Raw genomic sequence first — 12693 nt, forward strand, 5'->3', positions numbered from 1 at the left:
GAAGTGTTTTGCATTGTGTATTCACTTACATTAATGACATGGTGGCTTGCATAAGCAGCCCTTTCCAAAAGATAATTACCTTTTTATTACAGCATCTCCACAAATGTTATTTCATTATTTTAATCACAAACCCCACAATACACTCACAGCACACAGCTTAGGAGGAAAGGCAAATTGCTATGCGTTAGCTCTGCCATCATAAGCCTACTGGCCACACTGCCACTGGCTGCTGTTTTCTGTTTGCTCCTACGCGGCCGCGGAAAGGCCCACGGGGCACACCCGCACCCTCAGACTGGGCCTGCGGTCACACGGCACAGCGGGAGGCCGAGCTCCCCCCGCCCGTGCAGCCCACCGCAGAGAGGCACCAGCCCTCTCCCACCACCCCCGGGCACCCTGTCCTGTCCCGCCCCCTCAGACAAAGCAGGCGGGACGGCGGCGCCAAGACCGCCCTGTCTGGCTCCCCCATGACCCGGCGAGAGCCCCGCCGCCGGAAGCTCATTGAGGGGAGGGGCGGGCCTTGACAGCCGTTAGCCAATCACCGGAAGGCATCGGGAAGACAAGCAGCGAAGCAGCCAATGCTGTCTGGCGGCTGCGCACGGCGGCGGCCCCGATGGGAGAGGAGTTGCCGCGCTCCGAGGCTGTGCGGGGGATTCCGGCCCGCCTGGCGCGTCAGGCCAGTGAGGGGGCGGGGCGGGGGGAGCGGCGGATGTGAACCGCCAATAGGCGTGCGGGAAGGACTGACAGGCACGCAGCTCGCCCAATGGGAGGGCGGTGGCTGTTAAAGGGCCGGAGACCCGGAGGGGCGAGTTGGGCGCAGGTGAGTAGTTCGCGCGGCTCCCTGGGGACCCGGGCGGTGAGCGGTGCGGCTGTCCTGGGCCCGCTCCCCCGTGGGGCTGCTGCCCGCGGGGTGTGCAGGTGGCCCCCGGCCCCTTTGTGAGGGGAGAGCGGTGGGGCTTCGCCGCCCTCGGCCCCTGAGGGCGGTGAGGCGGTTGCCCGCCGCCTTCCCCAGCGGCCCCGCGGGGGAGACCCTCCTCCTCTTCCTCCTTCTCCCGGGAGAGGCGCAGGGCCCCGCCGGCCCGCCCGCGGGGCAGTTGCCGGGGGGGCCCTGATCTGCGGCGCGGGTGGGGGCCGCGGGCCCACCTCTCCTCGGGGCTCAGCGCGGCGGGGGCCCCGCGGCCGCGCCCGGGGCGCTGCCGCCATCCCGGAGCGGGCCCCGGGGGGCGCTGGCCGGGGCAGCCGGCCGTGCCCTCGCCTTCCTTTGTTGCCTTCCTTGGCCTCCCCGCGGGGCTTCGGGCGCCTCCTGGCGGGACCGGGCCGGCTCTGCGTCCCCGCTGGCTTGGCCGGCGGCGAGGTCGCTGGCTGGATGGGCCGCCTGGGAGCTGGAGGCTGTGCCTGCCTTCATCCTTCCAAAACGCGCGCCCTCCTCGTAGGGGAGGTTTTTTCCCGTTCCTGGCCGTTGCTGTTTCAGGGGACTGGGAACTTTTGACTGATGAATCTGTCGATTCAACAGCCTGAATCCACAGCTGCTTTCCATCCTCGGTACCTCCTCTCTGCTTCGTTAAATTATCCTTTTAGGTGGTGTTGGTTCCCTTTAGTGCTTGCCTTTTGAGGTGCTCAAACCGCAAGCTGCTTGCAGGGATGACTGTTTGGTGACGTGTGTTCAGAAGCACCCAGATCCTCCTGTACTAAAGCCTCTCTTAGCACAACAGCATAAGTTGTTCCAAGCCAATGTAGCCATCCATTACGAATCGCATATGAAGCTTTTGAGAAAGCCCTAGGCTTTAGTGTCATGCAAAGATCCTCAGACTCTCAAATTTTATTTAAAAGAAACATAGATAGCAGGTCCTCCTGATTTAAAGGTTTTTTTCTTCAATCATAAGCTCGGAAAGTTTAAAAAAAGAAAAGGGCAAACCATCAAGTCATCGTACTTAAAAGTCATGATTTTTCTGGAGCATAATTCAAGTTTGATGCTAGCAACAATCCTTCAATCCTGGTGAATGCATGCATTGTTTTTCTCTTTGTTTGCTGCTTTTGTGGTTTTTTTGTTTGTTTGTTGGTCCAGCATGTGTTCACACAATAAGGTGTGAGCAAAGGAGACACAAAGACACAGAGGCAGAATGTGGATGCCTCTGTCATTGTGTATGTCAAAGTTACTCAGTGTATGTGTGTTCTGTGTGTTTGTGGAGCGTTCAGTTTAGTTTTGCAATACTTGTTTCATTTCAACCCTGACAAATAGTTTGTGTTCCTTTAGTCCAGAGATGAGGACCTTCTTGACCGCAGGTTGCTTCTGGCCTGACAGGGCTGAATCAAACTCGTAGCTCGATGTTGCCATCTTTCCTGGAAGACCCTTGAAATCTTTCTGTTATCGTATGATCAGAATTGTTTCTTTTTTTCTAGCCAGCACTTTGCATTTCTACCCAAACTGTAAAAATAGGCATTTTGCATTTGCAGCTAGTACCATGCTGTATGATGGGTGCATGGCTGGTCATGTAATGGGCTGTTTGCATCCTCTTTTGTTTCCCAGGGATTTCTCTGTCACTTGACCAGACAGCAACTATTCCTAGTCAGGTGACTGATGTCTTTGGTCGTGTACCCGAAGTACTTTTGGTCGTATAGTTGAGAAGGAATTTTTTTCTTGCAGATGTCTTCTCTTACCGTCATAGTGGTGTAAGTGGCTTGATCTGACCAAAAGATTCTTTTTTCACCTCTGCTCTTATTTCCACATACTTTTTCTGAGTAAATTGCCCATCTTCCCAGTTGGTGCACTCAGCAAATATTATTTGCTGTGGAATCCTCTGCTAAAGACACTAAAATGTAGAGCAGTTACGGTTCTGATTTTGGAAAAACTGTGATGTCCGTCTACAGTTTTTTTCCAAATGTGTGCATTTCATGCTTTAGACTTCATGTCAAAGCAAAACTTAAACATACTCTGTGTCGTGTTTTTGTAAATCATGCTTTTCAAAATGGTGATAGGTTTGGGTTTTTTTTTTTCCTGTAACTATCTAGAATGTGTACAAATCCTAGCTTATAACTATTCCTGTCCCTTCTATACTTTGAGCATGTAACAGTTAATTTTTCTGCATTAAAAAGTAATATCCTGGAGACCATCTAGCAATGTCAGAAAACAGAATATCCCAAACCTCAGCTTTAGTTAGATAATAGTGCTCTTTAGTTAATATATCAGAAAGGTAAACAGTCCCACAGTGGAGCTGATCTAACTCTGGAAGTCAATATACTGTTAAGACAATTCATGAACACCCATTTATATTAATAAGAAGGGAATTGTCTTTGATGAGGCAATATGCTTTCAAAAAGGAAGGAGTTAGAAAAGGTAAGATGTCCTTATGAATTGGAAGTTAATAGTCATGAGTTTTAAAATAGGTAGGCTTTGCTGCTGTTTCACTGGGAAATTCAGGGACTTGTATCAGACATGTTCTAGCAAAAAAAAAAAAAGTCTAAAAGGAAACTTTACATAATAAAGGAATTGGATGCCAGTAGTTTCCAAGTTAGTACTATAATTCTTAAAGGTTATGTGCTTGGCTTATGGCATAAAATCCAAAACCAAGATTAGGCACCTCACAAAGAGGGGAGGCTGGGGAGATCAGACAGGTGATGCACAACACCTGCGCAAGGAGCAGTTGAAACTGAGGTACAGGGTAACCTGGCATTGGTGTGTTTTAACTCTCAACCTTCTCTGGAGCTAAGATGAAAGCTTGGCTGTCTGTGTCTTCTGCATTCATGTAGAATTATATTTAGAAAATAATATTGATGTAAATTTGATTTGAAAACCCAATTTTTTGTTTGTTTGTTTTCCTGTGATTGTGCCCACTTTATCCTGCTGTGCGAGCACTGAGAAGTTTAGGGAGGGTCAGGGTAGATAGTGATACCACATGAGTCTCTAAAATCCTGTGGTTCCCTGTTATTGGGGAATGATCAGAACCTTGTTCATCCCAGCTGGGGCTAAGTAAAGGACTTAGCCAGTGTATATCTTGAGATGAAAATGGCTGTGATACAGCAAAAGTCTGATATTAAGGTACCTTAAGAGACAATTAAGTATCTACTAGTACTTTCAAGAGTTTGACATATCCAGTTGGCAAGTACTTTGGAAAGTCTGACCCATTTTTCTGTAGTTAGCAAAGTACTTGAATGGTCACTTAAGTACATGTTTAAAATCAAATGTGAAATCCTACTGATGTCAATAAAAATAAGTGTGACCTTATAAACAGAGGTTCAGTGTCTTGGTAGTGACAAGTCAGAAATACTATAATTCTTGTGAAACTTATGTTGTATTTAAGAACTATATGTGATTTTTTTTTTTTTTTTTTTTTTACCTTTTGGAAAACCAACTCAAAATGGATACCTGTGAATCTTTCACACACACTCCCCACCCTGAAAACAGGTAAGTGCAAATGTGTGTGTTTCTAAAGCCAGTGTGAAGATAGGAGTACTTGGTCATTCCCCAGTAACTCGGAATCACAGCTTAATCTATATATTAATCAGTCCAGAATAATTGCCTTATTAACAGTGAAGCTTCTAAAAGTGCTCTTAATTCGTTCTGTGGGCAGGTAACTTTTCTGAAGAGTTTACCTGCGCAGTCACTTTTTAAACGTTAAAAAAACAAACAAAAAAAAACCCCCCAAACCTTACACAAGATAAAGTTAGAATTTGATACATAGTTCAAGAGACTCAGTTGCCATAATAATAGAAAAGCACTAATGCTGTAATTAGCATTTGAAAAGCACAGCAAGTGCCAAATAAATGGATTTACTGTCAGACAAGTAAATATGATGCTGCTTCCTTGAAAGCCTAAGTATCTTTTTGTGGTAAACTTATAATAATGAAGGTTAAGGGAGACGCTTAAAGATCAGGGAAAAGGTCTCAGAAAAAATTTATGTAATTCTAGCAGATACAGTGCTGTGTTATGGTATAAATCTGACTTTTTAAACTGTAGCATTTTTTTTCTCAGTACTGGTCATGTCAAGTTAAGGGTGTACATTAAAACAGTAGGTTCTATTATTTTTTTAAATAATTCCCTTTTCTCAAAACCAATTAGTATTTTATTTTCAGAAGGGCAGGAAGTTTCGCACATTTTAAACAGCAACATGCAGCTTCCAACTTGAGTGAGGAGTCAGAAGTGCTGGGTAACTGCACGGGAGCACTGTGGAGTGGTCCATACTGATACACGCTCATGCTTTATGCAGTTGATTTCATCTTGGGACTTGGTTTGTGTATTTGTTAGCTAGTAACCATTGGAAGCATATGGATTCACAGTGAGTATTTTAATGAGGAAAAGTAGTAAACCAGTTTCCTAAATGAAATGTTTTAAAAAATATTTGATGCCAGCATGCTTACGTGTTGGGTATGAATGAATGTTGCTTGATATGGAAAACTTTGCAACTGAACTACTTATTTACAGTCAGTAACACATAGGAGATGAAGAACAATCTCTAAACTATTATGTGCATTATCCCCCAAATGGAGAGGTTTTGTGTAATGTGCTGATGTATATGTTTTAACCAAGTTTAGGAGAATAACAGGAGAAAAAAATACTTATTAATTTAAGAATCCTGTGCAGCTGGGGAGGAGTTATTTAAGGATTAAATCCATTAGTCAGTAGCAATCAAATATATAATCTGCAAGCCATTTGCTTCAGGTCAACAAAAAGTCTATGCTAGATTAATAGTGAACAAACATAACAGCTTGAAACTGTAAGTACTGTATAGTGAATCGTTGGCCTACTTGGTTTAAAGCCTTTTAAACCTACCTAAAGTGGTAGGTAACGTGGTACAAAAGGAAGTTCAAAATAAATCCTAAATTGGACCATTACCAAGCAGTCTGTCCAAGAACCCTTTTTTATTCTCAGTCTCTGCTTTCAGTTATTTTTTTTAATATGGTCTATGATATATTCATCACTGCATTATTTGTCCTCTGTTTCTCCCACTCAAAATTTCCACTTTCTGAACAGAGTTGTGCACAATCTGTCAGGTAGATAATGGGGTTTAGCTTTCTGTTCAGCATCAGGCACAGGACCAGCTATTGCTGAGCGTAGAGGACTGGGCACGCTTTCGACCTCTCATCACATCTGACATGAGGTGTTTTGCAGTGTGAGAAGGATAGAGGAGGGCTTTACCATGGGCATGTAATGACTTATTCCTAAATCTATTTCCTGTTAAAACATCTCTAATGCATGACATTTGTTTGAACTAGTAGTTATTTTCTGACATTCAGCAGAATTGTTCCAGTTCTTTTTTTGTGATTAAGTCAGAAGAGCCTCTAAAACTTGAACTTTTTATATTAATCTACCTTTTTTTTGGGGGGGGGGGGGGGGGGGGGCTGGAAATCATGTCTCATTTAAAATGTGTCTCCAGAAATTTCAGTCCCCTAAACATTTCAGGTTTTTGTAGTAATGATGCAACAATTTTAGGTTCTTTTGGAAATAATTTAGCATTCAAACTCAAATGTGTATGTCAAATTTCAGCCTTAAGCAAATCCCGACTGGCAAAACTCTGAAGAGTTGAAGAAAAATAGCTGTATTTTTGTAATGGAAATATCAACTCAACCTTAACGGTTTGTGACATGGATATATTAATGGATTTGTAATTCATATGAGATTAGAGAAGGTAGCTATAGCTACTTTATATTCAGAGTTTAGCAAAATGGTTTTCTTCTATCGAATGAACGATCAGTTCAAAATATGCATTCCTTAAATGATGACTTAGGAGTCAAGTTCGTTAAATGAAAATATATGGTGTATACCTTGGAGATTTATGTTGTTTGCTCTTTTTCTCTTAGGAAGCCTGACAAATAGGAAAATACTACAAAGTGAAGAGAAAATTCACTTCACGAGAACTGAGCTCTGCTTTCATTAGCTTTTAAATTTTATTTGTATTAATAACTGATTTGTGTCAGATCATCTCTGTAGTCTACTGTGGTGAAATTATTAGGTTAAAGCTGGAAAAAATGAAACAATTAAAAAGAAAAAGAAAAAGCAATTTTAGTGTTCAGGAAACTCAAACTCTCCTTAAGGAAATCAGAAAAAGGAGAGAAGTACTCTTTTCAAAGCAACTTAATACAACAATTAATGAGATGAAACGGAAAGCTTGGGAGGAAATAGCAGAGTGTGTAAATGCTGTAGGTGAAGGAGAGCAAAGAACAGGGACAGAAGTGAAAAGGCGGTACCTTGACTGGAGAGCACTCATGAAGAGAAAACGTCTGAATGCAAACATCAAAGTAGTAGGTGCTGGGTTTCACCTTCCTTCATCCAATTTAGATGATTCTCTCAATGAAGACATGGATGAGAAAATGGGATTTGCAATTGAATCTAGTTTTGAATGGCAAAATATCACTGACTTCAGAGAAGCTGGTGGATCTTTAACAGAAATCAAAGTAGAAGAGGAAGAGGAGGATCCGCAGAATTTTGAAGTGAGTGACTGACATACATTAGCTATATGCAATATGGCCTTCGTTTCATTTCAGCATAAGGCTTTTTGCTGTGTTTCTTCATAGCATCTGTTTCTGGCTTTTTCTGAATGTGTGAATTAAAGAAACTGTAGAAACAAATATGTTTTAGAGAGATGGCATTCAAATCGAGCAACTTGCAATTGTGTGTAAGGTCTTGGATGTTGATTATTAAATTTATATCTCTCAACTTTGAATATGTATTTACACATATTTTCCATTTGTATGTGCCATAGGTAAAGAACTAGTTCAGTCAGCAGAATGAAAATACGCTGTTGAAGGAAACTGGTTACTTCAGTACTTGGGCTGTCTGTATGGGTGAACAGAGGAGAGAAATGCACCTCTTTAACAAATGAAAGTATATGTTACCTGCAGGTAGAGAAAGAAATAGAATATAGAAGGAAATAGAATACTGCTTGCATTTCTTAAAATGAACCCAGAGGAGATGAAAATATTACTTGGCTAAGTCAGTCAGCCATTCCTCTGTCTGAATTTTAGTGTGAATTTGACAAGCAGCTGTGGATCCTGCAGACAGGTTTGTTACTTCTAGTAGTACCATGACTGTCCTGGAGTAGGCAGCCAGCTAGAATGAAGTCAAATGTTTGGATAGTTTTGTTCTGTGTGTACAAATACATAGCTCTTGTTTCAAAAAGGGGTACTCAAACAGGTTTTTGTTCTTTTGGGGGAGGGGTGGGGGGAAGCAACTCCTGTCTTAGCTCAGTTGAGATGTGTGCTGGGAAAAAAAAAATCAGCATAAGCTGTTAAATGGTAGTGGGACTACTGTCTGACAACTGCTGAAGAACAGTGTCTGTCTGCACTAATGCTAGAGGACTGGCAGTGGCTCTCACTGTCTCCCACTAAGTATGCTGCAAAAGAAAGGCAAACTGAGGAAGATCCAGGTTCAGAAAATCTTAAGACAATTATCCCTTGTATACTATGAATTTGTAGCACATCGGGGCTATAATTCTGCATGAGTTATTACAGTCCGCCAAGAGCAATGGTCCTAACCACCTAGTCATCTGCATTATAAATAGCTTTCCAGCAAATGTGATAATACAAAATTGATTAAACGAGTCCTGTTTATTGACCCACTTGATAGAGTTTGAAGGGTTAGGAGCATGTGAAAAATGTCAGTGTTTTTTAGAAATGGAATCCTCAGTTAGTGAAGGCTGGGTTAGCTTACATACCACGTAGCCTATGGATCCAGCTGCTCTGATAAATAATTCGTCACAACAAATTCCTAGTGGCTTACATAAATGTCACTCAGTTATATGAAAAGTAAGAACAACATACACTTTTTTAGATCCAGTTTTTTGTCAGTGGTTCTGAATGCTCTATAATATCTATAGTGCAGTATTTTCTGTATGTTCTTGCATGTCCACTGATAAACTGATTTTCCATTTTTCATTACCAGATATTAATTGGTAGATAAAGCATGTCTGTGTACCTGTGTAATGGCAGAAAAGAGTCTTTTGATCTAACATGGTTATTTCACAGCATGTAAGTTAAGCAGTTCTGAGTAGCTTTTAAGATGAAAAAACACAATATGTTCTTTTCAGTCAAGTGGTGTGTAACAAATTTATTCTGGCATAAAGACTGGAATGTAATTCTTGTCTATCACATTCCTCTCTGCAGTTTCCTATTGAGGAAGAAGAAGAAATTTTGTCATCAGTTTTGCCAGATTCGAAAAAGGAAAATGACCTACCAGACTTCCCCCACATTGAAGAGTTTGGAAATCTCAGCTCTGCTCAAGCTAGGCTAGCCTATGAAGATTCTCACTTGCTTATAAATCTGGAGAAGCAGAAGGTGGAGCTGGAGAAGCAGCGACTAGACATTGAAGCTGAAAGGTTGCAAGTGGAGAAGGAACGCCTGCAAATTGAAAAAGAACGGTTGCGGCATGTTGACTTGGAGCGTGAGAGACTTCAGATTGAGAAGGAGCGACTTCAGATTGAATGGGAGAAACTCAGGCTAGAGACTCTGCATGCTGAAAAACCTGCCCTAGAAAATGACCTCACCCAAACAGAAAAACCCATCAAGCAGCCTCTTGATCTAGAAACTGAAAAGTTAAAACTTGAAAAAGAACGTTTGCAGTTAGAGAAAGAGAGGCTGCAGTTCCTAAAGTTTGAGTCAGAGAAGCTGCAGATTGAGAAGGAACGCTTGCAAGTGGAGAAGGAGCGCCTTCGAATTCAGAGAGAGGGTCACTTGCAGTGAACTTCTCGACTGAAGTATCAACATTAGTGTTTTGATGTTTGTAAAATAGAGGTAGTTCTTTTCTTAATACTGAAACTGTCCTAGAGGCTTAACATTCTTCTGTTCAGAGTTGAATGTTGATGTTAAACTGAAAAAGAAAAAAAAAAGAAAAAAAAGAATGGTGCTCGATATGTCAGTGTGCCTACATAAATGAACTTATGTGTGAAATTGCTTTTCAGTGTATCAGAACTAAGTGTTATGTTCTCTTGTCTTCAGTATTGTGTTGTATTAGTTCAGTGTCCTCCTCTCAGACACATTGAGAAGAATCAAAGCTAAACCTTGTACTTTTTTCACTGTACTAACAGTAAGGAAGGATCAGAATAAATCAATGTATGTTGTGAGGACATGGTGCTGATGATAGCCCACACAGTAAATAAGTGTAAGTTAGACAGAACACAGTAACACAGAGTCATGATGTGATAATTCCCCCTTTTTGTTTTTTTCCACCCCCACAATTGGAAAAAGAGTTCAAGAATTATCTACAAGTTAAAGTACAAGTTAAATTCACTGCAGTTGTGTTTACTGTTGTTCCATGGCTTGAACTGAATGGGAGTTCAGAAAATAGTATTCTTCCTTTTGCGTGAAGTATTCATACTGGATAAAGTTACACATCAACCATATCTACTATAAGCTGGACTGTTGGTTGCACCAGGTCATTCGTAATGCTATATGGAATTTGGCACCTGTCTTAGTATAGCATAGGGACTTACTGATTGATCAGGCATGCTGTCTGATGAGTCTGTGATGACACCCTGAAATAAATTGCTAGACCTGGTTTGTTCCTTGAAAGACAGTAGCTGGTGATGGGAGTCTTGGGAATGGAGACACAGAGGCTGAGCACAGACTAAGGAGCACTGAGCTTGAACACTAATGCTCTTGATGTTAGTTCTGCCTGGCCAGCACTGAGGTCATGTATGTGAGGCATCCAGAACAGGCGTCTATGGCTGACTCAGTATAGTATGTTTTAATTAGACAAACAGAAATGGTCAGTGCTGAAGGCTGTCAGTATTTTTCACAAGCAATGTATTCATTTAAAATAATAACAGAAAGTTTCCTTTTTTTTTATTTGATGTATGTTTAAATCCCAGCTGAGCCAGACTTCACATTTTTCATATTTCTGCAAGTAACTGTCTTTTGTTGACTCCATTTGAAACTTAGGACTATGAGAATACTAAATCTGAATATATGTTGAGTGACTTACATGGATTCTTGTGCAAGTAAATATATTTATACCACTACAGGATTACTTTTATTCTGCAAAGAAATGTTATTTTTTTATTACTGAAACAAGTGTGCTTCTACAGTGGAAATAAATTTGACTACTACAACCCAAAATTGCTCTTGAGACTGTGTTTCTTCACAGAGAAACAGGGCTAGCTGTGAAGAGAAACCTGGATACTCAGCACTGCAGCACCCTGAAGTTGCTGGTGCCCGTACTCCCTGTGTAGTAAATTGGAGAGATGAGGCATCTTAAAGTAGGACTTAAACCAACCAGCAGTTAATAGAGAAAGGAAAAAGGAAGGAGACAAACCAGCTGCATAGAAATGCCCCAGGGGGAAGTGTGTGTGAGAGTCTTCTTCCTGAATGTGCTGGGTTGACCTTGGCTGGATGCTGGGTGCCCACCAAGCTGCTCTATCACTCCCCCTTCTCAGCTGGACAGGGGGAGAAGAATATGATGAAAGGCTTGTGGGTCGAGATAAGGACAGGGAGATCACTCAGCAATTACTGTCACAGGCAAAACAGACTCAACTTGGGGAAATTAATTTATTGCCAGTCAAAATCAGAGTAGGATAATGAGAAATAAAACCAAATCTTAGAACACCTCCCCCACCCCCCTTCTTCCCAAGCTCAGCTTCACTCCTGATTTCTCTACCTCTTCCCCCCAAGTGACGCAGGGGGACGGGGAATGGGGGTTGCGGTCAGTTCATCACATGTCTCTGCCGCTCCTTCCTCTTCACACTCTTCCCCTGCTCCAGCGTGGGGTCCCTCCCATGGGGGACACTCCTCCATTAACTTCTCCAATGTGAGTCCTTCCCACAAGCTACAGTTTGTCATGAATTGCTTCAGCATGGGTCCCTTCCATGGGGTGCAGTCCTTCAGGCACAGACTGCTCCAGTGTGGGTCCCCCGTGGGGTCACAAGTCCTGCCAGCAAACCTGCTCCAGTGTGGGCTCTTCCCTCCATGGGTCCACAGGTCCTGCCAGGAGCCTGCTGCAGTGCGGGCTTCCCACAGGGTCGCAGCCTCCTTTGGGCAAATCCACCTGCTCTGGCATGGGGTCCTCTACGGGCTGCAGGTGGAGATGTGCTCCACCGTGGACCTCCATGGGCTGCAGGGGGACAGCCTGTCTCACCATGGGCTTCACCATGGGCTGCAGGGAAATCTCTGCTCCAGCGCCTGGAGCATCTCTGCCCCTCCTTCTTCACTGACCTTGATGTCTGCAGGGCTGTTTCTCTCACATATTCTCACTCCTCTCTTCTGGCTGCTGTTGTGCAGCAGTTTTTTCCCCTTAAATATGTTATCCCAGAGGCAGTACCACCGTCGCTGATGGGCTTGGCTTTGGCGAGCGGCGGGTCCATCTTGGAGCTGGCTGGCATTGGCTCTGTCGGACATGGGGGAAGCTTCTAGCAGCTTCTCACAGAAGCCACCCCTGTAGCCCCCCTGCTACCAAAACCTTGCCATGCAAATGCAATACACTGAAATAAAGTGACAAATTTTCAGCCCCCTGATATGTATCAAACATTTATATTAAAAATAGCTTTCTGTGCCCATTACCGTTTTCTCTTGATTTGGAGAAATTACTTATCTTTCCTTTTTAAAACAGAGAGAGGCAGAATTCAGGAAGTTTGTCCGTATTGCCTAGTGCATAGAGCGTTTACCCAGATAGTGGGATAACTTGGCTTTCATGATCACTGTATCCTGAGGTGACCAACTTTCTAGATGACTATTCTGACTGCCGAACAGGGTGAGTAGGAGCAAGGGGCAGCA

General features: G+C 43.0%; 1 protein-coding gene across 2 annotated transcripts; it reads left to right on the forward strand.

The window, feature by feature from the left end:
• Positions 1 to 706: 706 nt before the first annotated feature.
• MSANTD4 (Myb/SANT DNA binding domain containing 4 with coiled-coils) lies at positions 707 to 11034 on the forward strand. Of its 2 annotated transcripts, none has more exons than XM_075491015.1 (3): positions 707 to 817; positions 6793 to 7422; positions 9094 to 11034. In XM_075491015.1, the coding sequence occupies exons 2-3, from the start codon at positions 6961 to 6963 to the stop codon at positions 9667 to 9669; spliced, it is 1038 nt and encodes a 345-aa protein (XP_075347130.1). In that variant the 5' UTR covers positions 707 to 817; positions 6793 to 6960; the 3' UTR covers positions 9670 to 11034. The 2 variants fall into 2 exon arrangements, with proteins under 2 accessions (XP_075347130.1, XP_075347129.1); XM_075491014.1 differs by lacking the exon at positions 707 to 817 and adding an exon at positions 825 to 1993.
• Positions 11035 to 12693: the final 1659 nt, after the last annotated feature.

The sequence above is a fragment of the Mycteria americana genome, chromosome 1 (assembly GCF_035582795.1).
Source record: "Mycteria americana isolate JAX WOST 10 ecotype Jacksonville Zoo and Gardens chromosome 1, USCA_MyAme_1.0, whole genome shotgun sequence".
In the NCBI taxonomy this organism is placed as follows: Eukaryota; Metazoa; Chordata; class Aves; order Ciconiiformes; family Ciconiidae; genus Mycteria; species Mycteria americana.

Bases quoted from the DNA above. Each gene is read 5' to 3' on its own strand.
- MSANTD4 (XM_075491015.1), top strand. From the start codon at position 6,961: ATGAAACAATTAAAAAGAAAAAGAAAAAGCAATTTTAGTGTTCAGGAA. The intron at 7,423-9,093 runs GTGAGTGACTGA...TCCTCTCTGCAG, and splicing joins AGGATCCGCAGAATTTTGAA to TTTCCTATTGAGGAAGAAGA.